General features: G+C 45.6%; 1 protein-coding gene across 2 annotated transcripts in view; it reads right to left on the bottom strand.

Moving 5' to 3' along the window:
* The window catches only part of Toy (twin of eyeless), a 34,784-nt gene extending 22,126 nt beyond the window's left edge, over positions 1–12,658 (bottom strand). The window contains exons 1-2 of one of the 2 annotated variants that reach the window (XM_071708630.1): positions 11,842–12,658; positions 6,378–6,678 (exon numbers count right to left, since the gene is read on the bottom strand). In XM_071708630.1, the coding sequence (XP_071564731.1) occupies positions 6,378–6,390 (13 nt within the window). In that variant the 5' untranslated portion in view covers positions 6,391–6,678; positions 11,842–12,658. The remainder of the gene's footprint in view (positions 1–6,377; positions 6,679–11,841) is intronic. The other variant, XM_071708629.1, reaches the window with a different exon arrangement.
* Positions 12,659–13,039: the final 381 nt, after the last annotated feature.

Below are 13,039 nucleotides of genomic sequence, written 5' to 3'. Positions count from 1 at the left end.
TCCCCGCTTTTACGCCGCGCAAAACGACAAGAAATAGTTGGAATGTAATCTTGGATGGCTCGCTCCGCCTTTGTCGCTGTGCGAAATCCACTTCGTATAACGACACGAAGTGGTTTTCTCGCTCTCGCTGTGTCTCGCCGCCTGTCCCTTCCTCTCGTTTTACCTCCTTCTGTCCTTACGCCATTTCTGTCGTACCTCATTTTCACCGATGCGAAAGGATCGAAGATCGCCGCATCTTACGATCAATCGACGTTGTAAAAATGTGAAAGGACGGAAGGTCCTTCGACAGAAAATCATGACGACTTTTCAGAAGATAATAATTCTTCATGATTGCTATCATTGAATCAGACTGAGTTAATTCGAGAAGTTTTTATATTGTAATACATGTAAAATAATTGTGTTTTATATGTAAATGCGGTATAGGAGTAATACTTGTACAGTTTTTAAAATTCTAAAAATTAATACTAAATGTTTTAAAATTATTTTATGGGACTTTTATAATTGACAATCCGAATATTGTGTTTTATTAATTTCTATATTGATTCGCCTCTGGCGGATGGCTTTTTTTATCCGTAACTATCTCTGTTGGCAATAGATCCGTTCTACAATTCTCTACTTATTGCGGAAGGTTTCCTGGCTTCAGTCGTCCCTGCATTATAACCAGAGCTTTTTAAGCGAGCTTCAAGCATGCTGAAAGGAATGGAATATGGTGATGAAGAACGAGAAGCGAGAAATTGGAGTCGAGAGTCTTGTTACAAATAATTCCGCAGCGAGGCAACGCGGAAATTTTCGAGAGGATGCTTCTTACCCCTCCATTTTATCCTATCCCCTGCATCCGGATGCTGCGATTCGCAAATGTAAGAAGAGAGAAATAACGTCATCTTTTTTAGGACACGATATTATAACTGCATTTAATTTCGCGATCCCCTTACGCGACAAAATAATGGTAAAAGTTTTGAAATATATTGAGAAGTATTTTGCAAAGTTTTCAAGGAATCTAGGAAAAGCTCGAATGGATTGGATCGGTACACGACGACCGATTAAGAATGTCAGAATATAATATCAGTGATTTTGCAGAGATGGAATTGATCTTCGTTATCGACTTGTCGGTCGTAGTCGTCACCCCGCTTTCCGCGAACTTTGTGCCTCGGTGAGTTTTATAAAGTTCCTTTGATTACGCACACGGCGGAAAGTAGATGATAGCGATAAGAGCGAGACATTTTCCTCAAACCAATTAGAGCGACACTCTCCGCAATTTCTTTTACGATGAGCTAATGAATATTCATCCTTTGCTCGAATTAATAAAACCGTATAGATCCGCGGATACGTGCAGCTGTCACGTTTATAGAGCACTATACCATCGCGAATTAATATAATATTCCGTCATGATATAACATACCAAAGAGCCTCTTGCTAAATAATTCATTAATTTATTTCGTGTATTGCGATTTTCAGATTATAATTGGTAAAGTACTATTCAGATATAGACAAGTATTATCCGAAGACACTTGGTCTCGTACTCTTCTGAATCACTTCATCCTTTCGACAGAGTAATTTGTGTTAAAAATAAGCGACGGTGAAAGCGAGGACGCGTCGCGTCGGGTCGCGCCGCGTCTCGCCTTTGAAGGGACGGCGCACAAGTCTGTGCTGTTTTTCACAAGTTTAATTCGTTACAAAGGGGACAAGTGTGCGCGACTTAGCTGTAGCACGTATACGCGCGCGAGATTCACCCTTTCGCTCATCGTCTTTTGCCTCACGCTCTCCTCCCCAGAGCGGGGGGGGGAGGGAGGGGCGGCCACCCCCGACAGAGGGGGATGATGTCGGCGAGAGGGCTCGAATATCGCCCGAGCCCGACGCCGTCGACCCGTGCACACACCCGCCGCGCCGGCCGCACACATTCTTTATATATAATTTCGCGTTAATCTACGCGGCGGTGCGGCGCAAAAGCGAGTCGCGCCGCAAAGTGAGGCAAAAAGGTTCCGCTTGGCTGAGCGTGAAACGGGACACAGATTAAATCCCATCCTGTGCAACCCCGGCGCACGACGTCGCGGCACCCTCGTCCTCCCCGAACCACCCCGCGTAAGTTCGCTCGGTCGAGCCACCCCTTGCCACCCTCGCCAAACACATCCCCCTCCCCTCCTCGATCTCCGCGCCGGGCGAGAGGCGGTCTTTAAGCGCGAAAACGATCGCCGGGTATTTAAAATGCGCGAATAGACGCCGGCGAATCGATGTAACACCTCACGCGAGTCGATTTTGCAATTGGGTCCTCGATGGAATTTTCGCCAGGTCTGCTTGACAGCGGAAGTTAACTGAAAGATTTATTTGCCTGGAGATCTTGGATTTCCAAGTGCGTTTCTAAAAAGTCGCAAAAAGTCGCGAAAGTACGCACGGCACGGTCCGAAATTCTCGAAACACTTGATCAATTTCGTGAGTCATTGTGTACGTACTCGTAGACGAACAAACATTAAACCCGTTGGAAAGGAACGATTGATCGTTACCCGATAATAGAAACAAAACAGCTCAACGGAGCGGCTAATGCGCCACTCCAATTTCCAACGATGACGGAAAGTTTGCAGCGGAATAGTTGTTTAATGGGATGTAATAATAGTTTGCGGGTAATTAGTCCCGCGCTGCGACTCGAAACCGGCCGAACGTAATCAGTTACTAGAGTGTGCCGGTCCGAATTCATTTAACGAACTGCTGTTTATCCGTCGACATCCATAAAAAATATCGCTTTCGCGGCCAAATTGCTTTTGCCTCTCGTCGTTGCGTCGCGCATACGCTAAATAATATAATTATGCCCGCCGACCGCATTAATTAGACACATAAATCGTCCAACTCTCTGAGCTTGATATAATAGGAGCGATTACAAAACAGATATTTCGGTTGGCGGTAATACAAAACGTATTATTAGACTCTGCCAGTGAAAAATAAAAAGAGAACATGTGGAGTCTGCCGGTTTTGACGGCATTATAAAAGCGCGTACAATCGGGAATTAACGAACATTCACCGTGGCTCAATTATCCAATCATTTACATTGGAAATTAAGATAAACGTGTCGGCAAATAACTAATAATTTGATAAATAATTTATAACGGAAGTTATTTTAGTTCACTTTAAAAAATTTACTCCAAAGCTGTCATCGCGCGTTAACGTGCTCGCTGAAACATTTACAAGATCTAGGCGCGCTTATTTCCGGTGATAGCCCGGAGTCTGTTATGCGGCATAACGTCGGGGGCGGTCTGAAGTCGACGCGTTTGTCGAGTGTCGACCGGCTAAACGTTATTATCACGTCGGTAGAGATGAGCAAACCGGGGGGGGGGGGAGGGGACGCAGTCGGAGCACAGCCTCCGAGCGTTTCATGATAAACTCGCCGAGTACTACGGAGTGAGAGAACTTCATCTCATGCGTCTTTCAACGACATCAAAGATGGCGTGCCAGGCATACGCTCTCTAATGAGTTGAATCGCGGTAAGAGCGCCCGCGCCCGCTTCCCGAGCGACGACGAATTCATTACGGACGGTGTTAAGAGGCGACGGCGCAGTATTAGCAGCCGCCATCCCCCCGGTAGCGCATACTCATTACCGCGCCCGTTATTATTGACACCAAGTGTGTAAGGCAGTCACGCAAGTGTGTGTCGTCTTCCCCGTAGCTTTTCGCGGGTAAATACCGAACTCATGGCCGCGGGGTTAGTAATCGTACGTGCGCCTTCGTTACTATTCACAGATAACAAGATGCCTCACGCGGGAATACGTGAGATAACGCGATAATCTTGACGCCCGTTTGCGCAACGGTTAAATGAGTTTTGCGCCCGGTAAACGGGATAACGGACCATGAAATCCCAGCTCGATAAACGCGCACTGCGAAAGGAGCTATTGTCGTAACGAGCAAAGGCGACAGCAATCCTTAATATCATCGAAGTAATTGGCCTGTCGTTCGTTTGTAGTCCGTCACATATTACTTTTAAGCCTTTCACATTCGTGAACTAGTTGGCTTCATTGTTCTCCAATCGCGAATGAAAAATGTCGTGAATGTCTTGCAAAAGATTTAATAGCTTAATTAATGGCCTTTAATGAATCTTTAAGATTTAATGATTGATTAATAGCTTTTCGTACACAAAGTGTGTCCCAGAATTCGCGTGCAATCATTTTTAAATTAACGGAATGTCTCGTATACCGTATCTTCCGCTAGAATGTACCACGCAGATCAAAGAGCCAAACTGGCGTGTTCGAAGTTCCCCTACATATACCTATACGGGCTAAAAGTTATCGGCGTGCCTCGCGGACGTATTGCGGAGCCGTGGTCTCTATTGATTGGTCGCGGGGATAATCCCGCGCCGCCGACATTTATTACCCCCTTGGAAGCAGCGGAGGCAGGTAATCTCCGCAGCCTCTCGCTGTGCCCTGGCACGCGTGAGATCCGATCCCAGAGCCCGTAACCAACGCGCGGGGCCCATAACCATTAACAAATCTCGTGTAGCAACGAGAACGAAATAAAGCGCTCTTGAATCGGCCGTTTGATTCCAATAGCTACCGGGGTTTTTATGGAGAACCGAAGTAAGAGGAAACGCGCGCGTTTCTCTCTCTCTCTCTCTCTTTCTCTCTCTCTTTCCCTGATATATATATTACGTAGGAGAAAAAGAGAGAATGCGAGAGGAGGCAGACTGGTGGTTGGACGAATGAAAGAGGGGCGCGCTCGTGCCACGCGAGCATTGTCCGCCTCTGAAGCTATACACGAATGCGAGGAGGGGACATTATAGGAAGAGAAAGCGGGGGAAGGGGGGAAGCACTTACCCTCCTACAAGTCCCATTATGATCTCGCGTGGGCCATAGTCGCGTAACGCGATCCCGCGTCTCCGCGTTCTCGAGCGAAGTGTGGGTAACTCCTCGACCGGAGAAAGATTACGTTGCGTCGAGACAAATTGGCGGTGTAAGCGACCCCCCGCTTATTGTCGGGGGGTACGAAGGAAGGAAGGTTCGTGCCAGCCTAACCGATTGTTGCCGGGTGTGGTGCGCGCGTTTGGGGGTCGCGAGGACGAATCTCTCGAGGTGCAAGAGGGCCTCCACCCTTCGCCGCGCCGGAGTCGCTGGCGAAGGGGCCGCTGGCCCGACAGAAGCCGACCAAAGGCGTGTCAAGTTACCAACTAACCCCCGGGGGTAACCGCGAGCTCACCTAAGCTCATAAGCGGACGCGTATTTACTCGTCCCTTCTCGTCCGTATAACTCATCACGAGTTCGCTGGAAGGGCTGCGAACTTATCGAAACCATCTACCTTAAGAAAACTTTGATCCGCGTATGTTACGACTTCCTTGTCGCCATTAGATTAAGGGTAATGTGAAGGGTAATACGATGAACACACACGGAGCAACTCGCGTTCAAGTATCTACCTGGTCGAGTATCGTCCCGCGAATGATAGCACGACGCGGCAATAACACAATATGCGCTACCCGCCGCAAAAACAAACATCAAAGTCATGTACTAGTTGATTTGCTGTCGCCCCAAAATGTTACTTTAACATTAATTACTAAAATACTTTATTCTGATACTTGAGATCGTACGAAAACCATGAAGGACATCAAACTTAACATCATATTTAAGCGTGACATTAGTACCTTTAATATTTGTTAAATAATGTGTAATTCTTAAAACTTTCGGTAAGGTATATTTTTAGAGAAATCTTATATTATCTAAGTTCTCTCTTAGAGTTAGTGAGAGTTAATTCGATTGATTCTTAGCTACTTAATTAGGTCTGCAAGATGCGCATACTTGTGAGTTAATGAACTTAGATTGATTACTGCAATCGCTTCTTACTCTATTTAACTTGCCAAGTGACAGTCGGATTGCTTCGCAAGAAGCCGCTAGAATTGAAGATCTTGTGAAGACGCGCGACAATCTGGGAATTCTATTTCATAAAAAGAATCAAATTTTTCTTTGTCATGCGTCATTCAGCTCGACGCAATATTAAATGAGTGGATCAAATTTCATAAAAATTTGCTCATTTATCTGTTTATCTTATTTCTCATGCTTCACTGGGGGGTTATTACTTCTCTGATTAAGATTAAAAAATTATTCTTACATCACCCTTGTAATTCCTATAGTGCCATAAGTTTTCCATGTTTATCTGACTCACTTAAACAAAGTGTTCGGCAATTGATAATGTTTTCTCGCAGAACAAATCAACTATGGGTCTCACAAATGGACTCCACTGACAAGAGTTGCTGCCGGCAAAGCTCATTTGCTGACCGAATTTAGAAAATCGACTATTTGTTTGTCGATTATCGACTACCAGCCGTGTCAATACTATTCCCGGTCAATCGCCAAACACCTCGTTTTCTCGCGCTCATTCGCGAGCAAATTAAAGTAAATTGATTCGACCGACCTTTATGCGGCATCTTCCAAAAGGGCGGCTCGGGGGTGGGCGAGCAAGGGTTAGCCACCCCCGCGCCCAACAGGGTCCTTGCCGCGTGCAGCGCCGCCGCCGCCGCCTCCCTGCTCCGCGCTGCCGCAGCGCTCGGCTGGTATTCCGGAGCGCTGTCACTTTCGGCGATGCCGCCGCCACCGCTACCTCCGCAAGGACGAAGGTGCAGGCTCAGCCGACCGCCGCCACTGCCGCCTCCGCCGCCACTGCCGCCGCCGCCGCCGTCTCCACCGCCGCCACCTCCGGCCACGCTAACACAGTGCTAAAATCATTCGAAATGGCTCGGTTAGGTTTCTCCCGCTGCAATCGGCTCTTATTGTTAATTAGACGCTCTTGCGCCTAATCCGCTCGGAAAGAGAGAGGAAAAACATCGTACATGAAGTGAAAGAGTATTGATTAAATAATACCAACGTATTTGCTTTAGAATAAATGCACTTGTGCTACTTGATATGACAAAAATGAAGATACATCTGATAAGCGGTGTACTTATGTCAATAAACCTGTTCAATATGCACATTATGCTTTTTGTAGAATCTTTCTTACAAAGTTTTTGCTCTTTTAACTTTCTCAAAAGTAAACGCACTCTTATTCCTATTAGAATAATATCCTTATGATTGTACACACAGGTAATATCTTCTAAAAGATCGAATTTTAAGAGAAAAGAGGAAATACTAATAACTCGTTTTCTTCCCTCTCTCTCTCTCTCTCTCTCTCTCTCTCTCTCTCTCTCTCTGCGCTTTATTTAGAACAAAAAAAATATAAAAAATCCACCGTCGTTTTCCCAAAAACGACATGTTGATCGAAAACACGTTAAAATTCGTATAACATGTTATAACGCGGATACCATATTATCGGAGCCTGGATAATATCGCCGATAATGCCGTAACTCTCACGGGGAATATATCGCTGCGCGATGATTATTTAGTGCGGAGCGCGATCAAAAACCAATTTCGGGCATAACGATGTAACGTATCGGGAGCATGGATTATTAACAGACGCGAGCGCATTTCGATTTACAATTTCGCGTCGTTCTTAATCACATTGCGAAATTTTTACTTGGCGATACGCGAGAAAAAAGGCGTTACGCTAAAAAATAAAAAAAACTCAGCCAACGACGGCGGGTCGCGTAGCCGACGGCGAACGGCTAGCTGGTGTTAACGATTAATAACGAACGCTGGCGCGCAACGGCCGAAATAATTTTACATACGTTCACAATAATTTTATAAATTCACGGCAATTTACGAAAATTCAATTGATCCTTATACCTTTCCGCAGTGCTGATGCGACGCGGCGCGGCGCGTCGCGATGCGATGCGACGCGACACGATGCGCTGCACACGCGTAAATAACGCGGCTTCAAAGAACATAATTCGGGGGATTATCGCCCGCGAAGCGCGGCAAATATTGGCGCCGTCGAAACTGGTTCGCCAAAAGCAAATTTCAAAGTGCGCCAAAAAATAAATAACGCCCGGGCAAATAATAAACATTGCCGTGTCGGCGGTAAATTTCCGAATTTTTCCAAGGCTGATTACGTGCCGCATAAATTTGTTCGTATTACTTTGTGCGCCACAACAACGAATCGAAAATTATATGCATAACGCGAAAGAAATGCCGCGAGAAAAATTTGTGTTGCGTTATTATAAAATTGATGCAATTAAGATCGTTGTAATCTAAAAATTGTGAAATCGAAAATTGAATTTTAATCCGATTTCTTTCCGAAAACGCGTAGTTCGGATTTGCGATGTTGTTACAGAAGTGATTCAATAAGCGTGAATAAATTTTAGATATTGATACGTTGCATAATATTTCATATTCTGTAACAATAAATCACTGTATTCGTAAACGCAACAGTGTTATTACTTTCTGAGACTATACGTTGACTTTGAAATAAAGCATCCTTATCAGTGGTTATTCTATTTTTAAAACCGCACAAACCGCGGAAGATTATATATGTACATAAAAAATGAGCATCATTCCTAACGATATATCCCTATCTTCTATTTATCAAAGCTTCACGATAATTAACATGGAACGACATTCTTCATAAACAAAAATAATTAACGTGTGCGTGCAAATAAATCAATGATAGAGTTATTTTCAGAATGAAATCGTCGAAATCAGTATATGCAAGACGAGAAATCATCTAATCACCGTCGCACTATCGAACACCTGCCGTAACGCCTTTTCGATCCTGACGATCGAGAAATCCGACGTGTGCGCGCGAAGCTGCCGCGAGCGCAGCGCGTCTATGCGCATTCCGGCGTGCCCCTCATCTCATCACGGTTAATCATCGCACGCCGGCGCGCGTCGGGACGAGCGTTAATTGTCATTCGGCGAGACTCGTAGATCATTAGCTCCTTTCAAGCCCGGTCGCGGTAACGTCACGACGGCCGACGGCAAAGCGGGGGACATCAATACCCGCGCGCCCGGCCGGATCGAAAAGTGCAAGCTGTAAAGCGGCGAGCCAAGGGTCGTTAAACGTGGTCGACCGCGAGATCATTCCGCGTCTCGTCGCGACTCACTCCCGAGACTCTGCTTCTCCAAGCGATAGCATGAGGGAGAGTGAGAGGGAAAGAGAGAGCTCGTACTCTCCACCTATACCGAGATCTCGATTGGATCTACACTGTCAAAACGCGATTTCGCGCGACTGGCAGAGGGATAAATAATTTAGTCGTTGATACTTAATGTCCTGCAACTCTTGACATTACAGAAACGTTTCCCCGCGGTGGCGATCTACGTCACTTATTAGCGGTAGAATGAAAACAGATAGATTTGCATAAGTATTTCGCGGACGAATACGAATACGCCCTGCAAACTATATTTATTTTATACGATATTGAATAATTTATTTAAGTGGACTTCGCGCAAGCTTTGATTAATATTTATCGCACGAGCGTCGCGTTTAATGATACCGCGTGTAAACGTTGTAGTAACAAAATTATTTTAGTTCTTTTACATTGACGAAATTTTCTGCCGGCAACGACGATTGATTGCGATTATAATAATTGCGCGACTCAATGAATAAAAAGCTCGAGGAGACATGAAAATGGTAGACTACTTTACGCGAGCACTTGAGGATTTTCAGGTAGCAGAGCGTGGAATGAAATACCAACGAAATTTACTGCCTCAGAGCTATCCGGACAACCGAGGCGGCGCGGCGTGCAGAACGCGACGGGGATCTGAGGAACGAGCTGCGTTTAGTCTCGTTGAAACGATGCGACTCCGCGCGCTACCTTCTCGGCACACAAAAGCGGAATATCTCACAGGCGACCTGCATCCCGTCGAGCGCGAAAGGCGGAAGTTTAAGCACGATGCATTAATTTGCGCCAATTAGGACACCGGCAGTAAACTGCGAGCGCGTACTCGCTACGTCGCGCTAATTCGAATCGGATACGCGAGTTAATCGTTTTTAATTCCCCGACACACTCTGTCGTGCTCCGACGAGTAACACCGCTGAATCAGATTTCCATGCGCGTATTAAACAATATAATTTGATTTTTTTTCCGCGTAAATTTGAAACTTCAATTATTCTGTTGCCTCAGAGCGAGACTACTTATTGAAGCTAATTTATATTGAACGATATTTTATTGTTTCAAATTTAATTGATTAGACAAGGCTTGCGCAAAACACAAAACGTGAATCAATTTAACAGAATAGCCACAAGAGAAGGGACGCAGAATTAGTAAATAATTGAGGCTAAGATTTTCCTCCGCCCTGTCCTTTTTTTCCCGTTCACCGCCGACGCTTCAGGCACGACAAAGGGCTTTTCACGAAATCTCCGAGGTACGCTTTCTTTGTTAAGCACTCGAGGAGACATCTGTTATTTTCCGAGATTGTATCACTTTCAATGAGCGAAGCGCGTTCGTTTCTCCCTTCGTCTAAAAATAATGGCGACTATCTAGTATGCTTCTCGAATAAACATGCAAGCTGAAACGGTGCGGTGCAGAGAAGTTCAAACATTGTAAAATATGATTCCTGCAACTATATAAAAGCATTTTTGATGAAAAGTAATTTAGCGTGTCTTTCATAATGTCCTTTTAAAAGTTACTGCTCACGAACGAGACAATAAGAACGTTGCAATATACACATGCACTTCTTATTTCTCTTTATCTATCTCGTTGAAATTGGAATATTAATATTACGAGCGCACGAAACAGAAGAAATATTAAAACTATAATGTTGAAACTTAAGTAAAATAGTAACATCTATCTAACTGCGAATATTTAGTTATACAATAAAAATGTAGAATGTAATCACAATTATGGAAAAGAAGTTCACTGAGAGCCTCTCTCGTCTTTCACTTCATCTAAAATGTAGTCATCGCACAACTTTCATCATCAAGTTATACAAATCAAATAGAACGAGATTGAAACGTGAATAGGATATCTGTTGCGCATTAGAGAATCGAAGTTGCAATAAAAGGCGTCGCGGTAATGCTTCGCGCACTTTCGTTAAACAAGCCCGACGCATTCCGCTTGTGATCGACAGCTTTTTTCGCGATCATAATGAGGTACTCGGGCGTTAACAACGCCATTGTGCCACGCGCAATTTGTAGCTAACCTTCGCCCGCCGTGCTGCCTGTCCAAGTTATTACATCTATTTCGGTTTATTACAGTTTTCTATAGATAATAAAAGATGGTTCTCGCAGAGAAAATTCGCTTCTCTGTCAGTTCCAGATGAGATATTTCTGCTCTTATTAGATAAAAGGGAGGAGAATCTCGTAATCTGATAAATTAGAATGAAATGCTTAAATCGACGACAGAAGGCTTAAACTCACAAAATATATTGCATGAAAATTAATAATTCTTCATCAGAAGCGTATTCTAATTGCAAGAATACATAATTTATTAAATTCATTATGTTCTTAAATACTCTCAAAACATTATATATTATTTGAAATTAATGATAGTTTAATTCTTTTTCTTAAAAAAAAATATTGTTTTCATACTGATCAATTATTAAATATCAAGAATGAAAGGCTATTCGCATCATTTGTATTGTTCCGAAAATGAGAAAAGATACAATTCATTCATTAGAAACAGGAATACAATTTAGGCAAAAAATATTGTGAAAGTCAATTCTCCTCTCTACGGTAATAACACAAACACTACGGTATATTATGAAAATATCACAACAGGCAATATACTAATCCCTCGATTTTTCGGAGTAAACACGATGATTAGTTAACTAAAGATAAACTTAAGCTTTAAAGAGCCCTGTAAACTCTAGTAGTTCTAAACTCCAAACGAAACAGTGACTTAGCAGTAACGTAAGCTGTTGTAGCTTTATTCTTAATGCTTTACATGTGTTTAGAAAGGGCTCGTGTTTGTATAAGCAAGATTCTCGAACTCGTAGTGCCGAATAAATGTGTCAGACGTCCCGTTGGGCGAATCGTCTTTTCATCGCGAAACTGAATGCGAACGTACCGTGTCGAGAATGGCCGTGGTCAGGCCGGATCCAGCCACCAGCTGAAAGCACAATCCGCGACGGCGTTGCTCCGTTCACAGCACTTTCTTGGCGCGGCTTCCGTTGATCGGAGCCTCCACGCTCCTCAGTTCGCCGGTTGAGGAACCTCAAGAAATCAGCTGCCGACGAGGAGTGAGTACGCCGCGACTCAACTGCCGCGATCTCACTGACACACTGTATGATTAAATATAATCGCACAGTTTAACGAGAGTACATCGAACCTCGCCACTTCGGGGAATCCACACTATTTGGCAATTAATTTAACGCGGATTGATGCGCTGTCAACTTTCTTCGGTTTAGCGCGATATACCGCGTTGATGTCGACGGATCCGAGACCGGGACACGGATCCTCGGATGACGGAAGACCGGGTCAGCGTCAGGAATGCTCGCGAGATTATCTGTCAGGTTGCGACGAGGTTGCGCGAACGACGTTATCAATATGCCGTACACCGCGTTACAAAGGAGGCAAGAATATCCAGGAGGAGCTGTGCGGTGTCTCTCACAGCGGTGTCTCTCGGCACGAGCGTGGATGCGCGGCTTCTCGCGGTTTATCGGCGTTTATCGCGCCTGGCTGGCTGCGGATGAGCTCTGCCTGCGAGCAACCGGAATGCAGTTGAACGCGCGGCGTCGGTGGAGAGGAAAGAAGCACGTGCCCGACTCCCAAAACAGGGGTGCAGTGACGCGTCGCTGCTGCGGTGCGCGGCGCCCGATTGACCACCAGAGTCTGCCTTCCCGCATGCGGAGATCCCTGCCGCACGATTTTGGCGTGCCCCCACCCCTAAGCGCGTTCCCTACACATCGTATACACCATCTCCCTTCGGTTGGCGTTGCCCCCTGCTCTCCCCTGCCGCTCCTCTCACGCCGTCTCCGTTCCTCATTCTTTTCTCCCCCCGTTCTCGCTCTTGCTCACTCCTTCGGCCGGCGCGAGCGGAGTCGACCAGGCAGTTGCCTTGCCTCCGGGCAACGTTGCCCCTGACGAGGCTTCTCGGCCAGGACCAGTGCGGCATAGTGTGTATCTGGGTGGAGCCATGCCGGCGATGGCGTGGCGGTGGCCCGTCGCGCTCGCCGACCGTCGACGGTGGGGATAAACCGCAATTGTGCCGCGCGGAGCGGCATCGCGCAACTCCGCGCGGCGCCCCGAAGAAGGCTTCGCGGCCT

This window comes from Temnothorax nylanderi, unplaced genomic scaffold (assembly GCF_030848795.1).
Source record: "Temnothorax nylanderi isolate EJ_2023f unplaced genomic scaffold, tnyl_v1.0 TNYL_tig0070_pilon, whole genome shotgun sequence".
In the NCBI taxonomy this organism is placed as follows: Eukaryota; Metazoa; Arthropoda; class Insecta; order Hymenoptera; family Formicidae; genus Temnothorax; species Temnothorax nylanderi.
Note: the sequence above shows the minus strand (reverse complement) of the source record. Positions and strands in the feature narration are given on the sequence as shown.